The 24,071-nt window shown below is 40.7% G+C and overlaps 1 protein-coding gene across 2 annotated transcripts in view; it reads left to right on the top strand.

Moving 5' to 3' along the window:
- SYN1 (synapsin I) overlaps window positions 1-24,071 on the top strand; it is a 55,232-nt gene that overhangs the window by 15,799 nt on the left and 15,362 nt on the right. For both annotated transcript variants that reach the window (XM_061409923.1, XM_061409922.1), the window contains exons 2-5: window positions 142-199; window positions 306-397; window positions 2,693-2,849; window positions 3,022-3,111. In XM_061409923.1, coding sequence (XP_061265907.1) covers window positions 142-199; window positions 306-397; window positions 2,693-2,849; window positions 3,022-3,111 — 397 coding nt within the window. The remainder of the gene's footprint in view (window positions 1-141; window positions 200-305; window positions 398-2,692; window positions 2,850-3,021; window positions 3,112-24,071) is intronic.

The following is a 24,071-nucleotide window of genomic DNA, read 5'->3' as shown; positions in this document are numbered from 1 at the left end:
TTTCAAAATATTTCAACCATCATAAATCACTTTATAGTTTCTGTAGTGGCACTGAAGGAGCAAAGGGGTCAAAGGACCGGTCTGGGTTTTGTCTTTCTGAGATTTGAGCATTGACAGATGTGCTCTGCTTTTCCTCTCCAGGGCGAAATACTTCAAAGGGAAAAAGATCCATGGAGAAATTGACATTAAAGTAGAACAGGTTAGTTGGGGCAGGTGGACCTGGGGGGTCAACTGTCCATACTGCAAACTGAGTTGTCTTTTGTGTGTGCTGTGAGTGAATCCCTGATTTTTTTTTTCCTTCCCAGGCTGAATTCTCTGATCTCAACCTTGTGGCTCATGCCAATGGTGGATTCTCTGTGGACATGGAAGTTCTTCGGAATGGGGTGAAGGTTGTGCGGTGAGTGTAAAAAGGTTACTTTGGTATTATGGGAGAGACATAAGGGCTCCCTTAGAGCTGAGGGAGATTCCCCACCTCCTCTCCTATCTTTCTGTGAACAAGACTTAGGCACATTACAGTAGCCAAGATATGGAGACAACCTAAGTATCCATCAATGGATGAACAGATAAAGAAGAAGTGGTACACACACACACACACACAAAGGGATATTATTCAGCCATGAGAAAGAAGGAAATCCTACCATTTGTGACAACATGGATGGATCTTGAGGCCATTATGCTAAGTGAGATAAATCAGACAGAGAAAGAGAAATACTGTATGATATCACTTATATGTAGATTCTAAAAGACCCAGACTAATAGAAATCACCTTTCTAGAAAGGTGATTGCTAAAGGCTGGGGGAGGGTGTGTAAGAATAGGAGAGCTGTTTAAGAGTCCAAGTTTGCAACTGGTAGATAAATAAGTCCTAGAGGTCTAATTCACAGTATGCATGATATAGACAATAATACTATATCATAATCAGTAAAGCTCCTATTATAAAAGACTAGACCTTAATTATTCCTACCATGAAAAAAAGAAATGATAATTTTGTGACATGGTAAGCCACTCCAGTACTCTTGCCTGGAAAATCCCATGGATGGAGGAGTCTGGTAGGCTGCAGTCCATGGGGTCGCTAAGAGTTGGACATGACTGACCGACTTCACTTTCACTTTTCACTTTCATGCATTGGAGAAGGAAATGACAACCCACTCCAGTGTTCTTTCCTGGAGAATCCCAGGGACAGGGGAGCCTGGTAGGCTGCCGTCTATGGGGTCGCACAGAGTCGGACACGACTGAAGCGACTTAGCATCAGCAAGGGTACTAACTAATGCTACAATGGCAATCATATTATAATATATTAATGTAAATGTATCAAATAACATGTTATACACCTTCCCTGGTGGCTCAGTGGTAAAGAACCTGCCTGCAATGCAGGAGACCCCGGTTCCATCCCCTAGGTCGAGAAGATCCTCTGGAGAAGGGATTTTCTACCCACTCCAGTATTCTTGCCTGGGAAATCCCATGGACAGAGGAGCCTGGCTGGCTACAGTCCATGGGGTTGCAAAAGAGTTGGACACAACCTAGCAACTAAACAACAACAATACACCTTACACTTATGTTATAATTGACATATAATATGTCAATTATATTCCAATTTTTTAAAAGAACTTAGGAACAGAATGAAAAGAGATAGCTTCTCTTCTGAAGAAGAGCCAAGGATATCAGAAGACAACAAGCCAAATTTTTCAGTGACTAATTCAACAAGCATTTCTTGAGCGTCTACTGCATACTGGGTGCTACTCTCAGCATTTCACATTCAACAAATATTTACTGAGTATCTGTTGTGTGCCAGGAGCTATTCTTCATGCTGAGGTCCTGGAAGTGAACAAAACAGACCCCAAAAAGACCACACAAAAAAATCCTCTGTTCTCATGAAGCTCACATTCTACTGTGGGATACACATAATAAACAAAGAAGAAAATGTCAAAGTGCTAAAAAATATATATATATGTATATCAGCAAAGGGCTGTAGTGATTGTTAGATTATGAAGAGTCTGCAGTTTGGTTGATGTAGACCAAAAGAGTGAGAGAGATTTGAGGAAAGACCTGAAGGAGGTAGAAGAGTGGTGCATGCAGAAATCTAGGGAGGCTACATTTCAGGCTGAGGGAATAGCCCATGTAGAGCCCTGAGGCTGGAATTTATTCTGGGCAGCATCCTTTGTGTACAGTGGTAGTCTGAGAGATTGTGATGGGGAAACTGTGAGAGCTGAGTAGGCAAGCTGCAAGCTTACCTTGGTGAGGTAAAAGAGCAGGCAGGAAAGGCTTAAAAGGGGGTCACCAGATGAAGAGATGTTAGGAAGGGTGCGTGTGGTAGAGGGAATAGCTTGTGTATGTGGCTGAGGTAAGAAACCACTATGCCATTTCTAGGAGCCGTGGAGATTTCAAAACTTGACCTTAGGATGGGGAACACATGTATACCTGTGGTGGATTCATTTTGATATTTGGCAAAAAAAGAAGAAAAAAAAAAAACAAACATGATCCCCCCCCCCAAAAAAAAAAAAAGCTAGTGAGGCCAAAAAATAAAAAAATAAAAAATAAATAAATAAATAAATAAAATAAAAAACAGATGCTGGTTGTAAAAAAAATAAAAATAAAAAGTAAAAAAAAAAGTAAAAAAAAAAACTTGACCTTTATTCTAAAGGTGGTGGGGAGCTTTTGGGGGGGCCCTCAACACTCTTACCATTGCCACCCCAGGTCTCTGAAGCCAGACTTCGTGCTGATCCGCCAGCATGCCTTCAGCATGGCACGGAATGGAGACTACCGCAGTTTGGTTATTGGGCTGCAGTATGCCGGGATCCCCAGCATTAACTCTTTGCATTCTGTCTACAACTTCTGTGACAAACCCTGGGTGGTAAGTGACAGGATGGGTGCTACTGGCAGAGGGAATAGCTCATACATGCATGCGGGAGCTTGAACCCACTGTGATTTGGGGGATCAGAGGAAGCTTGGAACCTTGAAGTCCCAGCTTACAGACTCCTTCCAGGTGAAGGGACTTGCTGACTCATCTCTCCTGGCTCTCATAGTTTGCCCAGATGGTTCGACTGCACAAGAAACTGGGAACAGAGGAATTCCCTCTAATCAATCAGACCTTCTACCCCAATCACAAAGAGATGGTGAGTCTAGGGGAAGGGAGTGGGCAGGAGGGAAAAGCATCATGCCTATTGCAATAATGTTGCCAATGGATGTGTTGCTGGTGGAATACCATCAGAGAGTACAGCTGACACATGCACATGGAGGGCGATGTTGCTTTGTGATAGAGTTTATTAATACCATACATTTATGTATGTAGTTACAAGTATGATTTAAATCATTGATCCTGCTATAGTGTCTATTCTCATCAGTATTAAGAAACTGATTTCCGATGTAAACAGAATTAATGTAACAATTCAGATTACATTACATATACAAATCAAGGCATTGTTACTAACATTATCAAATATTCCTCCTGATAGAAATGTTAACAGTGTTTCAAATTAGGGTTGCCAGTAAAGATTATCAGTAGCAATGTTATGAATTAAATTGTATTCAAATAGAAAATTTGACTGTTGGCTACTATTATCACAAATATAATCACTAACATTATAAATTATATCCATTACTTCAAACTATTCGTACTGATGTAAATTATGAGTACCAGTGTTATAAATTATAGTTCCAAATAGAAGTAATCATTTCTAGTATCACTGAATATTATAACTATTATTTAAATTATTGTCAATATATAAATTATGCTCTAATACAAATTATAAGTCCCTGTTTTGAATTATGTCATACTTGATAATAAAAATTATATTATCATTACTAATGTCATCAAATATTATAACTAAGATTACAATTTATTACCAGTGTTATAAATTAAGGTTATCAATATAAGTGATTAGAACCTATTTTGTGAATTAAGGTATAATTACTGAAAGAAATTAAGCTATTAGTACAAACATTGTAACATACTGTTATAAATTATTGCCAATATTTATAAATTAATATTACTAATATAAATTATGAATATATATATTTTGAGCTATCCTACAGTTACTAATAGAAATCACTATTAATATGGTTAATAATCTTATTGATATCATAAATAGTTACTAATATTAAAGTTATGATTATAATATGTTAAGAGTAGAGCAGTTATTAATCAAATTTTAGTTCCAAATAGAAATTGAGTCACTGTGCCTAGTGCCATCAAATTTTATAGTTAATTTTACAAGTTTTTTATGATTTTTACAAGTTATGTTTACTTATATAAGTTATCATCACCAGTTTTATGAATTAAATTATGATTAAATATCAATATTGACCCAGCTTTATCAACTTAAATAAACATTGATTAAAGTAGTAAAAATTCTTACAAGTATTACAAATTATGGTCACTGATACAAATCAGTAGTGTTATGAATTAAGCTTACTTGTAGATGAAAATCAAATCATTACTTTGAAACCAAATTTGTTCATCATTATTATTATCTTATATTCATTGAGAAACTATGGTTAAGAACACAGACCCTAAAGTCAGAATTTTTGTGTTGTAATCCTAGCTCCACAACTTGCTAACTTCTGAATATAAGAAACATTAGTTAAATGCTCTGCACCTCAGTTTTCCCATCTGTAAAATGTGGGTAATAATAGTTCCTGCCTCATAGAGTTAATGTGAGAATTAAATTATTTAACAAACATAAAGTGGTTAGAACAGTGCATCTAGCAAATATACTAACTGCTACCTAGTGTTGATGAACACTTGTTTGTTGTCCCTTCTGAATTTGAAGTGTTTTTATCATGGAAGGATGTCGGACTCTGTCAAATGTTTTTTCTGTGTTTATTGATATGATACGGCTCTTGGCCTTTATTCTATGAATACGGTGTATTACATTAATTGATTTTTATCTGAATTAAGCCACACTTGCATTCCTGGGTCAGATCCCACTTGATCTGGCATATAATCCTTTTTATATGCTGTGGGATTCAGTTTGTTAGTATTTTGTTGAAAATTATGCCGTCAGTAATCATAAGGGACATTGATTTGTAGTTTTCTTATGATGTCTTTGTCTGGTTTTGGTATTGGGGTAATAGTAACCTCATACAATGAAATAGACAGTGTTCCCTCATCTTCATTAACTCTTTTAGGAAGAGTTAATGAAAGATTGGTGTTAATTTTATTTAAAATTTTTGGTATACTTAACCAGTGAAGACGTTTTCTTATTTACTAATTCAATCTCTTCATTTATTGTAGGTCTATTCAGATTTTTCATTTCTTCTTGAGTTAGTATCCAAAGTTTGTGTCTTTCTAGGAACTTGTCTATTTCAGCTAGGTTTTCTAGTTTATTAGCATAGAATTGTTCATAGTACTCTCTTATAATCCTTTTTATTTCTATAAAGTTATTAATTATGTCTCTTTCATTCCTAATTTTAGTAGCTAGTTTTCTCTTTTCTGAAATCTTAGTCTAAAGGTTTGTGCATTTTGTTGATCTTTTCAGAGAATCAATTTTGGTTTCACCAATTTTCTCTATTTTTTTTTCTATTTTCAACTTCATTTATTTCCACCCTAATCTTTATTTCTTCTTTTCTTCTGCTTGCTCTGGTGTTTGTTTTTGTTTTTGCTTTTTGTCTAATTTCTTAGGAAGATTATTGGCTATTGATTTAATATTTTTCTTCTTTTTAAAAATAGAAGTTCCCAAAAAAAATAAAAATAGAAGTTTACAACTATGAATTTCCCTATAAGCAATTTTTATATGTTGTCTTCATTTTCTTTTGTCTCAAAGTATCTTCTAATTTTCATGATGACTTCTTTGACCCATTGTTTAAGAGTATGTTGTTTACTTTCCACTTATTAATGAATTTCCCAAATTTCCTTCTGTTATTTATTTCTAATTTCATTCAGTTGTAGTCAGAGAACATATTTTGTATGGTTCAGTCCTTTTACATTATTGAGATTTGTTCTGTGGCTTAACATATACTTTGTCCTAGAGAATGTTCTATGTACACTTGAGAAGAATACATATGCCGCTGTTGTAGGATGGAGTGTTCTATAGACCTCTGTTAGGTTTGGTTGGTTTATAGTGCTATTCTAGCCTTCTCTCTCTCTTAGGAGAAGGCAATGGCACCCCACTCCAGTACTCTTGCCTGGAAAATCCCATGGATGGAGGAGCCTGGTAGGCTGCAGTCCATGGGGTCGCTAGGAGTTGGACACAACTGAGCGACTTCCCTTTCATTTTTCACTTTCATGCATTGGAGAAGGAAATGGCAACCCACTCCAGTATTCTTGCCTGGAGAATCCCAGGGACAGAGGAGCCTAGTGGGCTGCCATCTATGGGGTCGCACAGAGTCGGACACGACTGAAGCGACTTAGCATCAGCATCATCAGCCTTCTCTTTCCTTGTTTATCCTCTGTCTAGTTGTTTTATGCATTATTTAATGTGAGGTATTAAAATCTCCAGCAATTATTGCTGAATTGTCCATTTCTCCCTTTCAGTTCTGCCTGGTTTTTTTGTTTCAATATGACTCTCTTGTTAGGTGCATATATGTTTATAATTGTTAAATCTTCTTGATAGATTGACACTTTTATCAATATAAAATGTCCTTTTTTATCTCTAGTAACAGTTTTTGTTTTAAAGTCTATTTTATCTGATGTTAGTATAGCAATGCTAGTCCTCTTTTGGTTACTGTTTGCATGGTAAATCTTTTTCCATTCATTTACTTTCAACTTATTTGAAAGTATAGTTCAACTTGTTTCTAAAGTGTATCTCCTGTAAATAGCATATATTGGGTCATGTTTTTCATCTGTTTTGCTTATCTCTGCCCTTTAATTCAGAGAAGGCAATGGCACCCCACTCCAGTACTCTTGCCTGGAAAATCCCATGGATGGAAGGGCCTGGTGGGCTGCAGTCCATGGGGTTACTAGGAGTCAGACACAACTGAGCGACTTCACTTTATTTTTTCACTTTCATGCATTGGAGAAGGAAATGGCAACCCACTCCAGTGTTCTTGCCTGGAGAATCCCAGGGATGGGGGAGCCTGGTGGGCTGTCGTCTATGGGGTCGCACAGAGTCGGACACGACTGAAGTGACTTAGCAGCAGCAGCCCTTTAATTGGAGTGTTTAATTAATTTACATTTAATGTAATTACTGATAAGGTAAAATTTATGTTTATAATTTTGCTATTTGTTTTCTATATTTCTTGTGCCTTTTTTTGTTCCTGTATTTCTCTGTTAATGCATAACTTCGTGTTAAATAGATATTTTCCAGTGTGCCATTATAATTCTCTTGATATTTCTTTTCCATATTTAAAATATAGATATTTTCTTTGTAGTTTCCCTGGGGATTACAATTAACATTTTAATTTATACACTCTCATTTAATTAAAGCCAGTTTAATTTCAATAGTATTAAAAAAAAAGTTGCCTCTTTATAGCTTTATTCACTCAGTCTGTCTTTGTGCTATTGTTGTCATACAAATTACATCTTTATACATCATATGCCCATGAATATAGACTTATGAATTATTGCTTGATGCAGTTGTATTTAAATCAGATAGGTGGGGAAAAGTGTCAGAGACAAAAAAAAAAAACATAACAGTATGCATTCATACTGTTACAGGTGCTCATTTCTTCACGTTTTTACAACTTTGCTTAGCCTTCACTTCCTGCCTGTGCAGAGCCTCGGGGTCAGCCAGAGATCCTATTCAAGCACACAGCCTTATGCATATTTATGGCTTTTTAGATTCCTAGGAATATGTCGGAACTTTTCAAAGACTCCTATGGATGTCTTAGTCCCCAGATTTTTCTGTTAAGTCTTTTGGTCAGCTTGTTGTTTGTCTTAACTATAATTGTTGCCTCAAGCAGCTGCTGTGTTAAATAATTGCTGCTGATTATTTTTGAAAAGCATCCCCCCAAAAAACTTCTCACATCAGGTGAACTCTGAGTCAGGTCAAATAGATAAGTCCTGTGTGTGAAGTTTTCTAGGGAAGTCCAAGACAGGTCAAATAAAGATAGTTCTTTGGGAATGGGGCTTTGGAGGACTCCAACCCTGTTCTGCTTCTTCCATTGGCTGCTAGCCTGCCAGTTTTCTTCAGAATTGCAAGACTGTTGATTTTCAAATCTGTTCGGAAGGTGGAAAGAAGAGAATAAGTACAGAAAAAGTTCAAATGTCACAAAACTTAACTGTTCTTAGTGAGATTCAGCCTTTTTCTTGAATAAATACTTCTTGAATTACTGTAAGCCTATGCTCAATTTTCAGAATTCTGACAAAGTTCATTGTGACCACTTTGGCCAGTACTCTCATTGCTTTTACAGAGGAGAGGACTGTTATAGGCACTTACCCTGGCATTCTGCTGACTTCTCCTCCAGGTATATCTTATTCTTTCCCTGCCCTAGGATAATGGCATTTCAAAGTCAGGATCTGGGAGCTAGATCATTGCTACTGGAATGTCCTTGCTTCTAAATTGTCTCATTGTGCAGAGCTAGGAAATATATTTTTGTTGCTGTTTAGTTGCTCAATCATGTCCAACTCTTTGTGACCCCATGGACTGTAGTCCACCAGGTTCCTCTGTCCATGGCATTTTCCAGGCAAGATTATTGGAGTGGTTTATGACATATATACATATGAAATTATATATATACACATGTATGAAATTATATGCAGTGTGCTCATACTGATACTTTTTTTGCCATGCCACACAGCTTGTGGGATCTTAGTTCCCCAACCAGGTATCGAACACAGACCCCCAGCAGTGAAATTGCCAAGTCCTAACCACTGGACCACCAGGGAATTCCACAGATACTTTCAATTCTAATCCAACACAATATAAGGTTCCTTCTAGCCTTTCCCCATTCCATATTTATATTTCTCTTCTCTAACACTGAGAGCCCTAGCTTCCAACATCATCAACATATTTACTCATTTGCTCAATCCTACAATACACAGAAAATATTTTTAGAATTTCAACACCCTTACCACTGTAAAACACAACCACAGTAAGGTATAACTTGAGATTTGTTTGCCCTTTTTATGTCTTTAGATGAGACTATACAAAGTACTGTATTCAAATGCTACATGGTTTAGTTCATTTTGTCATCCAAAACAGTTGTGTTACTCATTTTATTTCAAATGTAATTTGTTTCCCTTTATATTAAATTTTAGTTTTTTTACTATCTATACTGACTTAATTTTATGTATTTAAATGTAATATGTTAGCATGATTCCAAAAGTCAAAATATAAAAAGGCATTCCCAGATAAAAATTTAAGCCTACAGGAAATGGATAATTTCATTAGGGGAACACAGTTTACCAATTTCATTAGGGGAACACTTTACCAAAATTTACCCCATTTGAGTTTACCACACCAATTTCCATAGAAGTAATAGCAAGGAGAGATAAGAAAGCCTTCCTCAGCGATCAGTGTAAAGAAATAGAGGAAAACAACAGAATGGGAAAGACTAGAGGTCTCTTCAAGAAAATTAGAGATACTAAGGGAACATATCATGCAGAGATGGGCACAAGAAAGGATAGAAATGGTAGGGACCTAACAGAAGCAGAAGATATTAAGAAGAGGTGGCAAGAATACACAGAAGAACTGTATAAAAAAGATCTTCATGACCCAGATAACCATGATGATGTGATCACTTACCTAGAGCCAGACATCCTGGAATGTGAAGTCAGGTGGGCCTTAGGAAGCATCACTGGAGGTGATGAAATTACAGTTGAGCTATTCCAAATCCTGAAAGATGATGCTGTGAAAGTGCTGCACTCAATATGCCAGCAAATTTGGAAAACTCAGCAGTGGCCACAGGTCTGGAAAAGATCAGTTTTCATTCCAATCCCAAAGAAAGGCAATGCCAAAGAATGCTCAAACTACCACACAATTGCACTCATCTCACAGGCTAGTAAAGTAATGCTCAAAATTCTCCAAGCCAGGCTTCAACAATACATGAACTGTGAACTTCCAGATGTTCAAGCGGGATTTAGAAAAGGCAGAGGAACCAGAGATCAAATTGCCAACATCCACTGGATCATGGAAAAAGCAAGAGAGTTCCAGAAAAACATCTATTTCTGCTTTATTGACTATGCTAAAGCCTTTGACTGTGTGGATCACAATAAACTATGGAAAATTCTGAAAGAGATGGGAATACCAGACTACCTGACCTGCCTCTTGAGAAACCTGTATGCAGGTCAGGAAGCAACAGTTCGAATTGGACATGGAACAACAGACTGATTCCAAATAGGAAAAGGAGTACATCAAGGCTGTATATTGTCACCCTGCTTATTTAACTTATATGCAGAGTACATCATGAGAAACGTTGTGCTGGAGGAAGCACAAGCTGGAATCAAGATTGCCAGGAGAAATATCAATAACCTCAGATATGCAGATGATACCATCCTTATGGCAGAAAGTGAAGAAGAACTAAAGAGCCTCTTGATGAAAGTGAAAGAGGAGAATAAAAAAGTTGGCTTAAAGCTCAACATTCAGAAAACTAAGATCATGGCATCTGGTCCCATCACTTCATGGCAAATAGATGGGGAAACAGTGGCAGACTTTATTTTTTGGGCTCCAAAATCACTGCAGATGGTGATTGCTGCCATGAAATTAAAAGATGCTTACTCCTTGAAAGGAAAGTTATGACCAACCTAGACATCATATTAAAAAGCAGAGACATTACTTTGCCAACAAAAGTCCATCTAGTCAAGGCTATGGTTTTTCCAGTGGTCATGTATGGATGTGAGAGTTGGACTATAAAGAAAGCTGAGCGCCGAAGAATTGATGCTTTTGAACTGTGGTGTTGGAGAAGACTCTTGAGAGTCCCTTGGACTGCAAGGAGATCCAACCAGTCCATCCTAAAGGAGATCAGTCCTGGGTGTTCATTGGAAGGACTCATGTTGAAGCTGAAACTCTAATACTTTGGCCATCTGATGCTAAGAGCTGACTCATTTGAAAAGACCCTGATGCTGGGAAAGATTGAAGGGAGGAGGAGAAGGGGCAACAGAGGATGAGATGATTGGATGGCATCACCGACTCGATGGACATGGGTTTGGGTGGACTCCGGGAGTTGGTGATGGACAGGGAGGCCTGGCGTGCTGTGGTTCACGGGGTTGCAAAGAGTCAGACACTACTGAGTGACAGAACTGAACTGAATGAAGAAATTTATTAAGAAACTACCACCTTAAAAAAGCATCAGGCCCAAATGATTTCAAAGGGGAATTCTACCAAACTGTTAGAGACCAGTTAATCCCAATGGCACGTAAATTATTCCAAAGAACATAAAATGAAGAGCAACTTCCACATTACTTTTCTAAAGCAGTTATAACTTGGACAACAGAAAAAAGAAATGCATAGGCAATTTTCAGTCATAAATATCAATGCAAAAATCCTAAAGCAAATATTAGCAAACAAATCCAAAACTATATTAAGAAAATAATATAATATAACTGTGTAGTAAGTTTCCCCCTTGGAATGCAAGAATGGTTTGTTATAAATATACTGGGTTGGCCAAAATGATCATTTGGGTTTTTCTGTACCATCTTATGGAAAACCCAGAATGAACTTTTTGGCCAACCCAATATAATGCAACATATTAATTGATCTGAGGAGAAAGTCATATGATCATTTCCATAGATATTTTTGAAGCCTTTAACAGAGTTTAGCACCCATTCTGATAAAATCATTCAAAAACAGAAATCAACTCATGCCTTCTTAACATGATCAAATTTGTATACCTCAATCCAAAAGTTACTGTTAACTTAATAGGACAACATTGAAAGCGTTTCCATTAAGGTGAGGAACAAAGCAAGGTGCCCACTCTTTCTACTCCTTTTCAGTACTGTGTTTAGAGGTATTGTTGTTGTTTTTCAGTCGCTCAGTCTTGTCTAACTCTTTGTGACCTCATGGACTGGACTCCAGAAAGCCAGTCCTCCCTGTCCATCACCAGCTCCTGGAGTTTACTCAAACTCATGTCCATTGAGTCAGTGATACCATCCAACCGTCTTGTCCTCTGTCGTCCCCATCTCCTCCTGCCTTCAATCTTTCCCAGCATAGGGTCTTTTCTAATAAGTGGGCTCTTTGCATCAAGTGGCCAAAGTATTGGAGCTCCAGCTTCAGCATCAGTCCTTCCAATGGATATTCGGGATTGATTTCCTTTAGTATTGACTGGTTTGCTTTCTTTGTAGTCCAAGGGACTCTCAAGAGTCTTCTCCAACACTACAGTTCAAAAGCATCAATTCTTTGGCACTCAGCCTTCTTTACGGTCCAACTCTCACATCCATACATGACTACTGGAAAAACCATAGCTTTGACTATATGGACCTTTATCAGTAAACTGATGTCTCTGCTTCTTAATATGCTGTCTAGGTTGGTCATAGCTTTTCTTCCAAGGAGCAAGCGTCTTTTAATTTCATGGCTACAGTCACCATCTGCAGTGATTTTGAAGCCCCCAAAATAAATTCTGTTACTGTTTCCACTGTTTCCCCATCTATTTGCCATGAAGTGATGGGACCAGATGCCATGATCTTTGTTTTTTGAATATTGAGTTTTAAGCCAGCTTTTTCACTCTCCTCTTTCACCTTCAAGAGGCTCTTTAGTTCCTCTTTGCTTTCTGCCGTAAAGATGGTGTCATCTGCATATCTGAGATTATTGATATTTCCCCTGGCAATCTTGATTTCAGCTTGTGTTTCATCCAGCCTGGCATTTCGCATGATGTACTCTGCATATAATTTAAATAAGCAGGGTGACAATATACAGCCTTAACATACTCTTTTCCCAATTTGGAACCGGTCCATTGTTCCATGTTTGGTTCTAACTGTTATTTCTTGACTTGCATAGAGGTTTCTCAGGAGGCAGGTAAGGTGGTCTGATATCCCCATCTCTTTAAGAATTTTCCACAGTTGGTTGTGATCCACACAGTCAAAGGCCTTAGTGTAGTCAATGAAGCAGAAGTAGATGTTTCTCTGGAACTCTTTTGCTTTTTTTATGATCCAACAGATGTTGACAATTTGATCTCTGGTTCTTCTGCCTTTTCTAAACCCAGCTTGAACACCTGGAATTTCTTGCCTTATGTACTGTTGAAGCCTAGCTTGGAGAATTTTGAGCATTACTTTGCTAGCATGTGAAATGAGCCATTGTGCAGTAGTTTGAACATTCTTTGGCATTGCCTTTCTTTGGGATTGGAATGAAAACTGACATTTTCCAGTCCTGTGGCCACTGCTGAGTTTTCCAAATTTGCTGGCATATTGAGTGCAGCACTTTAACAGCATCATCTTTAACGATTTGAAATAGCTCAGCTGGAATCCCATCATCTCCCCTCGCTTTGTTTGTAGTAGTGCTTTCTACGGCCCACTTGACTTCACATTCCAGGATGTCTGGCTCTAGGTGAGTGATCACATCATCATGGTTATCTGGGTCATGAAGATCTTTTTTGTATAGTTCTTCTGTGTATTCTTGCCACCTCTTCTTAATATCTTCTGCTTCAGTTAAGTCCATACCATTTCTATCCTTTATTGTGCCCATCTCCCCAGCAAATGTTCTCTTGGTATCTCTAATTTTCTTGAAGAGATCTCTCGTCTTTCCCATTCTGTTGTTTTCCTCTATTTCTTTGCATTGATCAGTTAAGAAGTCCTCCTATTCTTTGGAACTCTACATTTAGATGCTTACATTTTTCCTTTTCTCCTTTGCCTTTAGCTTTTCTTCTTTTCTCAGCTATTTGTAAGGCCTCCTCAGACAACCATTTTGCCTTTTTGCATTTAGAGGTATTAGACCAATGCAGTTAGACTAGGCAAAACAATTATAGATGTAAAAATGGGTAAAGGGGATGTAAAAATATCTCTATTTATAGATTACATGATAGTATACCTAGAAATTCCCCAGAGATTCAATAACAAATTCAAACAATAATAGTAACAGCAGAATATAAAATCAGCATACAGAAATCAGTAGTTTCCATATATACAACTAACCAGACAGAAGAGAAAACCCCAGTTAAGGTAACAACAAAAAAGATAAAATGCTTCAGAATAAGTTTAACAATATATGTGCAAACTTGCTGCTACTGCTGCTAAGTCGCTTCAGTCATGTCCAACTCTGTGCGACCCCATAGACTGCAGCCTACCAGGCTTCTCCGTCCCTGGGATTCTCCAGGCAAGAACACTGGAGTGGGTTGCCATTTCCTTCTCCAATGCATGAAAGTGGAAAGTGAAAGTGAAGTCGCTCAGTCGTGTCTGACTCTTAGTGACCCCATGGACTGCAGCCTACCAGGCTTCTCCATCCACGGGATTTTCCGGGCAACAGTACTGGAGTGGGGTGCCATTGCCTTCTCCCATGTGCAAACTTTTATGAAGAAAAATTTAAAACACTCCTGAAAGACTCAAAGGTAGATTTACACAAATGGAAAGGCATTCCTTATTTGTGGATAGGATAAATTAAGATCATAAAGATATCAGTTTCCCTTCTTAGATCTCTATTTTTAAATTATAAATGTAATATGATCTCCCCAAATATACCTACCTAATAAGCTGTTATCTGGAGCTGGATAAGTTGATTGTAAAGTTCATATGAAAAAGCAAACATGCAAGAATAGCCAGGAAAACCTGAAAAAGAAGAGCTTTGAGGGGGGACTAGCCTTTCCAGTCTACAAGGAGTTTAATGCTTTTGCAAGCAAACATTTTATGAAGCTTTTCTAATTTAAACACTATGACACACATGGATAGACAGACTGAGACTAAAGGAAGAAAAATTCAAAGTCCAGATTTAGATCCATGTACAATGGAACTTTAGTAGATGATACAAGTAGCAAGCTTTGTTTTTGACATTTAAATTCTTCATCCATCTGAAATTGATTTCCTTTCTCTTTTTAGCATTCTTACAAACATCTTTATTACATTTCTTTAACACTTCTCTACATGCATTACAGAATGGCTGTTGCATCCATTCACTTACATAATGCTGTTCTCAATATAGCAGTCCTAGCAGTCTTCCAAACATCTTTATTACATGTGTTCTTTAAAATTGATTTTCATATACAGTATGAGATAGGTAGGGATCCAGTTTCATCTTTTCCTTTATAGATAACCCTTTTTCCCCATTGATCTGGTATGCCACCTCCATCATATCCTAAATTCCTATGTATGTGTGGGCAAGTTCAGGAGTCTGTTCTAGTCCACTGGTTACTTTCTTTATACCTGTTCCAATTCAGTGCTATCTTAATAGCTATATTTTCTCATTAATTCCTGATAGTACCTCCTGGCTGTTTTGTAGCTATACAAAGGCTATTTTTGTCAGGGACAGAAAGAACGGGCCTTCAGAGGAAGACAGTTAATGGTGGGTAATGGTGGCAAGTGATGGCAGAAGCATTAGACTTTTTGCCAGCCAGCTTGCCTCCCCTATTTCCTCTTTTGTCCTCAACAACACTGTACAACATGGAGGGGTAAAAGGTGGCCCTGGATTTGTGGGAGCAGCCTTGCCCAACCCCATACTTGGAAGCTGAGATGGTAGACACATCAGGACTCTGGCCCCGCTTCCCTATCTACTCCCATCCAGTTTGCAGACCACCAGGAATCCTCTAGGATGCTCAGCTCAGTGTGTCTAAATATTTCCCAGTCAAATGTGGGGTACAGTTTGACTTCTCTTCACCCCAACTTCCCTAGCCTGGTGATCTACTTACATCAGCTTGGTTATGCAGACCTAGAGGGTGGGTTGCTGTGGGAGTAGGGACTTCTCTTTCCTTGCTACCTGCACTCCAGGTGATTTACGGCTCAGCAAATGTTTGTAGAGGGTTCATGATGTGACAGGCAGAGTCCGAACCCAGGGCCTTTCTGGATCCAGTCCCTTCTCTGGGCCCAGGATTCATGGTCCCTGTGATATAAGGAAAGAGAGGGTGCTTCATGGTCAGAATCAACAGGGTAAGTGACTTTGGGATTGTGTGAAAGAGAGAGTGCAGTAGTAAGGGAGCAGTTGAAGGAAAAAGCAAGGGAGATATGTTAAGAGGGTGGGGGCATTTATTCCCTTTCTTTTTTTAACTTATTTTTTAATTGAAATATAAGTTATTTACAGTATTTTATTAGTTTTAGGTGTATAGCATAGTGATTCACAATTTTTCTTGATAATATTCCATTTGTAGTAATAATAAAATATGGCTATATTCTCTGTGCTGCACAGTATATTTTTGTAGTTTACAGGGTTTTCTTTTGAGGGGCCAATTTCACTGAAATGTAACAAGTTCAGAAAAGGGAACATATCATAAGTATATAGCTCACTGAATTTTCACACAGTGAACATAGTCCTCTCTTCTGCATCCAGATCAAGAAACAGAATGTGAACCAGATAGATCCCCAGCACAGTTAGGAGCTGGGAGTCTTTCGGAGGCTTGAGGAGGTGGTGATGGGATGTTGAAGGGCTTATATTGGTTTATGTTGTTGAAGAAGGTGAAGCATCCCCAGCCCACTGTGGCTGAGTAGAAGTCTGGGTCCAAGGCCAGAGGCTATTGTACATGAAGATTCAATAGCAGATATCAGGTCACCAAGGAAAACAGCAAAGTTTATGCCTTCATATCCTTGCACTCAGGGTCCCTCCACAGGGATTGTGCAAAGTTGATACTCAGGTATGTGACTTTGCAGGGGTAGCAGGGAGGCACCTGGGGGTGATTTGGCAGAACACTGCTCCATGTGCTTCTCTACATAGCTTCTGCTTTTGGAAGAGAAGGGCCACAAGGATGAAGGATAGGCGTGGATGCCAGGGACCTGTGAAAGGAAATAGCAAACAGCAGTGAAACAAGGAGGAGTGTGGATCAGGAAGGAAGGAAGAGCGTGAGGAGAAGGTGCAGGAGTGAAGAAAAGGATAGAACATGGAGAAGGAGCAGGAGCAGGGGATCAGGAGAGGGAGAAGGGATCAGCAAACAAGAGCAAGGAACAGAAAGAACAAGGAAGAGCTGGATCTATGTCTGCAGGCGTTTTGTTGGTCAGTCGCCAAGTCGTGTCTGACTCTTTGTGACCCCATGGACTTCAGCACACCAGGCTTCCCTGTCCCTCACCATTTCCCAGAGTTTGCCCAAGTTCATGTCCATTTAGTTGGTGATGCCATTCAACCATCTCATCCTCTATCACCCTCTTCTCCTGCCTTCAATCTTCCCCAGCATCAGAGTCTTTTCCAATGAGTCAGGTCTTCCCATCAGGCGGCCAAAGTATTGGAGCTTCAGCTTCAGTATCAGTCCTTCCAATGAATATTCAGGGTTGATTTCCTTTAAGATTGACTGGTTTGATGTCCTTGTTGTCCCAGGGACTCTCAAGAGTCTTCTCCAGCACCACCGTTCAAAAGTATCAATTCTTTGGTGCTCTGCCTTCTTTATGTACAGTGCTCTCACATCTGGAAAAGCCATAGCCTAGACTATACAGACCTTTGTCGGCAAAGTAATGTCTTTGCTTTTTAACATATTGTCTAAGTTTGTCATAACTTGCCTGCCAAGAAGCAATCTTCTAATTTCATGACTGCAGTCACCATCCACAGTGATTTTAGAGCCCAAGAAGAGGAAATCTGTCACTGCTTCCACCTTTTCCCCTTCTATTTGCCATGAAGTGATAGGACCCAAAGCCATGATCTTAGTTTTTTAATATTGAGTTTTAAGCTGGCTTTTTCACTCTCCTACTTCACCCTTGTCAAGAGGTTCTTTAGTCCTTCTTTGCTTTCTGCCATTAGAGTGGTGTCATCTGCATATCTGAGGTTGTTGGTATTTGTCCCAGAATGTTGATTCCAGCTTGTAACTCATCCAGCCTAACATTTCTCATGATGTACTCTGCATATAAGTTAAATAAACAGGGTGACAATAAACAGTCTTGTTGTACTCCTTTCTCAATCCTGCACCAATCAGTTATTCCATACAAGGTTCTAACTGTTGCTTCTTGACCCGCATACAGGTTTCTCAGGAGACAGGTAAGATGGTCTGGTATTCTCATCTCTTTAAGAGTTTTCCACAGATTGTTATGATTCATGCAGCCAAAGGCTTTAGCGTAGTCAATGAAACAGAGGTAGATGTTTTTCTGGAATCCCCTTGCTTTCTCTGTGATCCACCGAATGTTGGCAATTTGATCTCTGGTTCCTCTGCCTTTCCTAAATGCAGCTTGAACATCTGGAAGTTCTCAGTTCATGTAATGCTGAAGCCTAGCTTGAAGGATTTTGAGCATAGCCTGACTAGCATGGGAGATGAGTACAATTGTCCGGTGATTTAAACATTCTTTAGTACTGCCCTTCCTGGGAATTGGGATGAGGATTGACATTTCCCAGTCATGTGGCCACTGCTGGGTTTTCCAAATTTGCTGACATATTGAATGCAGCACTTTAATAGCATCACCTTTTAGGATTTTAAATAGCTCTGCTGGAATTCCTGCAGGCATACTTATAGATGATCAGGACCCCTCCCTGATACACTCCTCCCTGAGCCCCTTCCAACACTACACAACTCAGTGTACATTCTCATCCATCAAAGAGCATAAAGGGGGTGAGTGCCATTCCCTGATGGTAAGTAAAGTGTGACCAGATGTCCCTTGGCTGGGACAGATTGTGATCCCCAAGTACCCAGTCCCAAAGATCCAGGACACTATGGGTTGGGGACAGAATTTTCTGTGGATGGCTGAAATCAGGAGCACAGCATGCTGGGATTAGGAGTACTTGGTGGAAAATGCTCCAGGGAGGGGACACTTTGTTCTAGGGCTGGGACAGAGAGAGGCCTGAAGATGAGGTATCCATGCAGGGTAGGGACATGCAGGCTGGCCTGAGATAAGGAATTCCTAGAAGAAAACTTCTCCCCAGGGATGTCATCACTGCTGTGGTGTGTAGATAGATAGATATAACCACATTGCTCTTTATATTTGAGTACTTTCATGACCCAGAAACATTGATTCTGGGTTTTTTAGAACATTGATTGTCTGTGAGGTGGGGGGAGGGAGAGGGACCCTGCGACTGAAGAATATTTAATGGATGAGGGGCTGGGTCTTAGTATCACATCTCTAGTTTTGAGGCCTCAAAGACCCATCCTATTCCCTCAGCCAGAACAAGGTCAGGGGCCTGTATTTTGGTGAGGAGACAGATATGGGGAAGGAGGTGAGCGGGGTGCCTTGATGTTTTGAACTCATAATGCTTCATGGTCTCAGTAAGAATCCCAGGAATTAAGCCACAGGGATAAATGGTGGGAGAAATGTGTCAGGGGATCCCTTGGGTTTCAAACATTCAAGGTTTTCCCTGTCCCTATACTCTTGGGGAAAAACAAAAGTTTGCAGAGCAACTGCCATTTAGGTTCAACCACCTCATAGGGCTTTATCCACTCTTCTGGAACCTCACTGTGAGTCCCTGCGTTAGAGGCCTTCCTGAGGTCTGCCCAGACTTACCCACATCTGAGTTACAATAAATAGTGTGGGGGTGTGGTTGGTAGCACCTGAGGGCCAGCCTGAGGCTGGTCAGGGGCAGAGCCAGGAACAAAACAGGGACCAGCAGGAAGTTGGGACTCATGGCAGGGACCTGGAGATACAGTGAGGGTGAGCGGAGTTGAAGCATGAGCTTTTCCTGGCCCAGCTCACCCTCAAACAGGAGAGGATTCAAGGAGCTTTCCAGGGGCCTGGAGTCAGAGGAGGCCCTCATGATATGATGGGGGGAAAGGACACTGAGACTTGCCCTCTGGTACCAGTGGCCCCGCCTCCACCCATCAGAGCTGTAACTCTTCACAAAGGTTCAGCAGGAGGCCCAGGCTCAGTGGTGGATAAATAGATAACAACAAAGAGGTGTGGCCTGGGCGTTCCTGCCCATATGAACTCTCTATTTTGCTTTTTTAAGAGCTCATATCTTCAGCCTTCTATTGCAGTGGGGACTGGTATTTGGGGAGTGTCTGGGGTTCTAACAACTTCTTATGCAGACTTTCAACTAATCTCTTTTTTCAAGCTCAACCTTCACCTCTACATCCAGAGAGTATGTGTGCCCTAATCATTTCCTTTGGTGGGTGCTCTATGGTATAACTGGGGTTAGTCCTCAGATTTCATCACTACTGGCATAGGAGGTGTCCCAGGCTAGAGAGTGAGACCTAAGTGTCAGTCAGTATTGATGAAAAGGAAGAATTGTTCTACCTCTTCATCTGTCATTGGGAGTATGGAGAGATGTTTCAACATATAGGGTAATATATTGAGAGCTGTTCCAGCAGGGAGATTTTCCAACTAGAGATATCTAAGGATGGGGAAATGTGTCAGTGGAGAAGGGTGGTCAATCAGTAGGGGCTATATGGATGGATGAGGCTTTATGAATGAAAAGGCTTTTCAAGTGAGTTTAGCAATGAGGTAGATATCAATGGTGGGTATTTCTGAATGGTTCTGAATGGTAAGATTTGACAATGAGAGCATTTTGATAGGCATGCCTGAATGGGGAGATATGCCAGTATAATGTATTCTTGGGAAGATTTTTTGATAGAGGTTATCAATGAGAATTATGTCATAAAAAGGTATTCATGAGTAGAAAGATTTTTCAACTGAGTGGTCATAGGAGATATGTCAACGGATTGGGAAATCATCAAGAGAGATATTTGTCACTAGAGTCCATCAGTGGATGATAGATTGCTCCTGGGTATTTGTGAATGGGGAGATTTGTCAGTGGGAGGTCATCAGTGGAGATTCATCAATCAGATGTTTATGAATAAAGAAGGTAGCTCAACAGAGGTATTTGTTACTGGGATATTTGTGGAAAAGGGAATTTGTGCAGTGAAGAGAGGGGACATTTCAAAGGAAAAAATACGCCAAGGGCTTAGAGATTTGTCACCTATAGTTTTGGCAGCAATAGAGATTTATAAATGTGATGATTTGTCCACAGTGAGGACTTCATAGTGGGGAACGCTATCACTGGGAGGGCTTGCCCTCAGAAGTCTTTGAAAATGTCAGTATTTGTAAGTGGGGTGATTTGGACATTGGGAAGCAGTGTAAAAGTCTCACATGATAAAAAAAAATTAACACATGAGCATATTAAATATTTGTTACATCTCTGGGGAAGATATCAGGATGATGAGTTAAACTAAGTTTTCCAGGGTGCATTCAATTATTACTACTGATATTATACATTATTTCTAATATTGTAAATTATCATTCCCAACATTAAACATGATTTTCAATATTGTAAAGAATCATTAGTGATACAGATAATCACTATTAAACATTAAATTACATTTATCATACTACTCCTAATTAATACTTACAAGTGCTATGTACCTAGCACTGTTCCAGGCACTTTACACGTAAAGTTACATGCCTATGAGTTAGGCATTCATTTTATACCAATCTTACAGAGGTGGAAACAGGTATAAAGAGGTAATGTAATTTTCCCAAGGTCACAGAGCTAGTACATGTAACGGGCAGGATTTGAATGCAAATAACCTGGCTTGAGTGTTTAGATTCTTAATCACTACACTACACTACCGGTCTAGAAATTTAAATTACTGTAACATTATATAGGAAGTTATTGTTATGAGAGTTTCATGTGTTTTGACACCCCCAAAATACCCAGTGGGTGAATGCACTCATTAATCATCCTCCAACGCTAGCACAGACTTCAGAAGGATTCTGGGTAGGGACTGCAAGGCCCATCTTTCAGGGAGATGCTGGGAAAGGTTGAGGGCAGGAGAAGAGGGCGTCAGGATGAGATGGCTGGATGATATCACCGATGCAATGGACATGATCTTGGGCAAACTTCCGGAGATGGTGAGGGACAGATGCTGCAGTCCATGGGGTTGCAAAGAGTCGGACACAACTGGGCGATTGAACAACATCAACAACTGAGGCTTGGGTGAGAAGGGCCAGCCCCCAGGCTACCCGTGGAGCTGGACCCCATGCTGCACACCTCACAAGACTGCCACCCCCCCCACTTGCTTCTTCTCAGCCATCAGAGTCTCTTCCAATCAGAGCTTCACACACAGACATGTGGAATGCTAGGGGTGAAGGGCAACTCAGTTTACTTACTTTAGTGGATTTTCTTTCTTTTTTTTTTGGCTGCAGTGCAGCATGCGGATTCTTAGTTCCCCAACCAGAGATCGAACCTGTGGCCCCTGCATGGGGAATGTGGAGTCTTAACCACTGGACCACCAGAGAAGTCCTTTAGTTGATTTTCCAGAAGAGTGATGGGGGGTGTAATGACCCCAGGACTACGCGTATCTTGCCTGGAGGTCCTGCTGGGGTCTGGGGGAGGTGATCTTGTGTGCTGAGACTCTGTGAAAAGGGCTGCAGTAGGGCCTAGTGGTTATCCCATGAAGTATTGAGTCCTGATCCAGGGCACTACCTGTAGGTGGGCAGGTTGGCAGGAGAACCATTTCCACAATAGGCTTCATCCTTCTTCTGCCACTTTCTACTTCACCTTCCTCCCAGGGGTAAAATAATGGAGAGCTTAGGGCACTTCCCAGGTGTCTCGGTAAAGAATCTGCCTGCCAATGCAGGAGATGTGGGTTCGATCCCTGGGTTGGGAATATCCTGGGAGAAGGACATGGTTACCCACTGCAGTATTCTTGCCTGGAGAATCTCATGGACAGAGGAGCCTGGCAGGTGATAGTCCATGGGGTTGCAAAGAGTTGGACACGACTGAACACACATGAATACATGCAGAGAACAGGCCGTGGGGTCAGGAAACGGTGTAAGAGTGCAGGGAGCTGGTACTAGGGTTTAGTGAACTGTCAGAAGCTGCCAGACTCTTGCAGGCAGCTGAGCCAATAGAGACAAGGCCACCAGAGCCCAGGTCCTTTCTTTGTACCCATCAGCAGAGGCTGCCATTTGCCCCTTTTGGTGGACAGGGTTCAGTCCTCCCAGGGCATAACCAACATGTCAATATTAAGACACAAATTGTTGCTGGAAATATCTGCACAGGTAGCCATTGGGTGCTGAAAATCCCTCCATCCCTGGGACATACCTTGAGCCCTGGCAGAACCTTCCAGGAATACAAAAGGACATGGACCAAGAGGATCCAGGGGGCCATACTTGGTGACCCAGAATGTCCTGGAGGAGACCTGGGTTCTTACTGGTGGCACCAGTAGGTAGTCTGATGGGAGGGAATTTGGAAGTCTTTTCCTGCGACTAAGTAAGTGTTAGTCACTTGGTTGTGTCCAACTTTGTGACCCCATGGACTATAGCCTGCCAGGGTCCTCTGTCCATGGGATTCTCCAGGCAAGAATACTGGAGTGAGTTGCCATTTCCTCCTCCAGGGGGATCTTCACGACTCAGGGATCGAACCTGGGTCTCCTGCATTGCAGGCAGATTCTTTACCACTGAGTCACTTGGGAAGCCCTTCCTTCGACAAATATCTATGTAAAGCAGATTCCAGTCAACAGGACACTTGAGTGTTCTACTGAATGTTTGCACCAATCTGAAAGCCCAGTTCCCAGGGACCTCACTTCAGTTGGATCTCTGGAGTGTAAGGAGCAGGTTCTAGGGACTGAGAAGGGCCTGGGCCGAGCTGTGTAAGCAAGAAGTCATGAGGAAGGGAGTGTTTGGAAGGTCTCTCACTCAGGTTTTTGGGAGGAAGATGAACCAGAAAGGTGAGGCTTGAGTCTAGAGGCCTGTTTTGGTGAATGGACAGCTGTGTAGGGGAAGGTGGAGGTGCGGGTGGGCTGATGCACCTGGTTGGTCCTGATTTTGGACCCTTGCTGCACTTCACTGCTTCAGTTGATCAAAAGAGTGAGGGGAGCAGAAGTAGGGGGGAGGGAGAAGGGCAGAACTTGGGGATTTTCAGATCACACCTTCTCCCCCTCCCTCCTTGTCCCCAAATGAATACTTCCAAGAAATCTCCCATAGGCCGTGGGGGCAGGGGCAGGGCTGCCCTTACTTCCAGAGTCCCTGGCTGGGTTATGTTGATGGGGGTTGGGGGGGACCTCTGGGCCTACTGGAGGTCTCCCTGTTCACTCAAGTCAGACTCACAGTACAAAACCTAAGGTGGCAACAGTGACACCCACAGGTTTGGATGGGGTAAAACGTCCTCCCTGGATGACATCAGGACAGCACCTGAAGCGAGAGCTGTTTACAAATGATTGATAGGGCATTCGTCAATGAGCTGGTCCACTGGAGGTATTTGTGAATAGGGGAATTTGCCAGTGA

The sequence above is a fragment of the Bos javanicus genome, chromosome X (assembly GCF_032452875.1).
Source record: "Bos javanicus breed banteng chromosome X, ARS-OSU_banteng_1.0, whole genome shotgun sequence".
Classification (NCBI taxonomy): Eukaryota; Metazoa; Chordata; class Mammalia; order Artiodactyla; family Bovidae; genus Bos; species Bos javanicus.
This window is presented reverse-complemented; position numbering and strand designations above follow the sequence as displayed.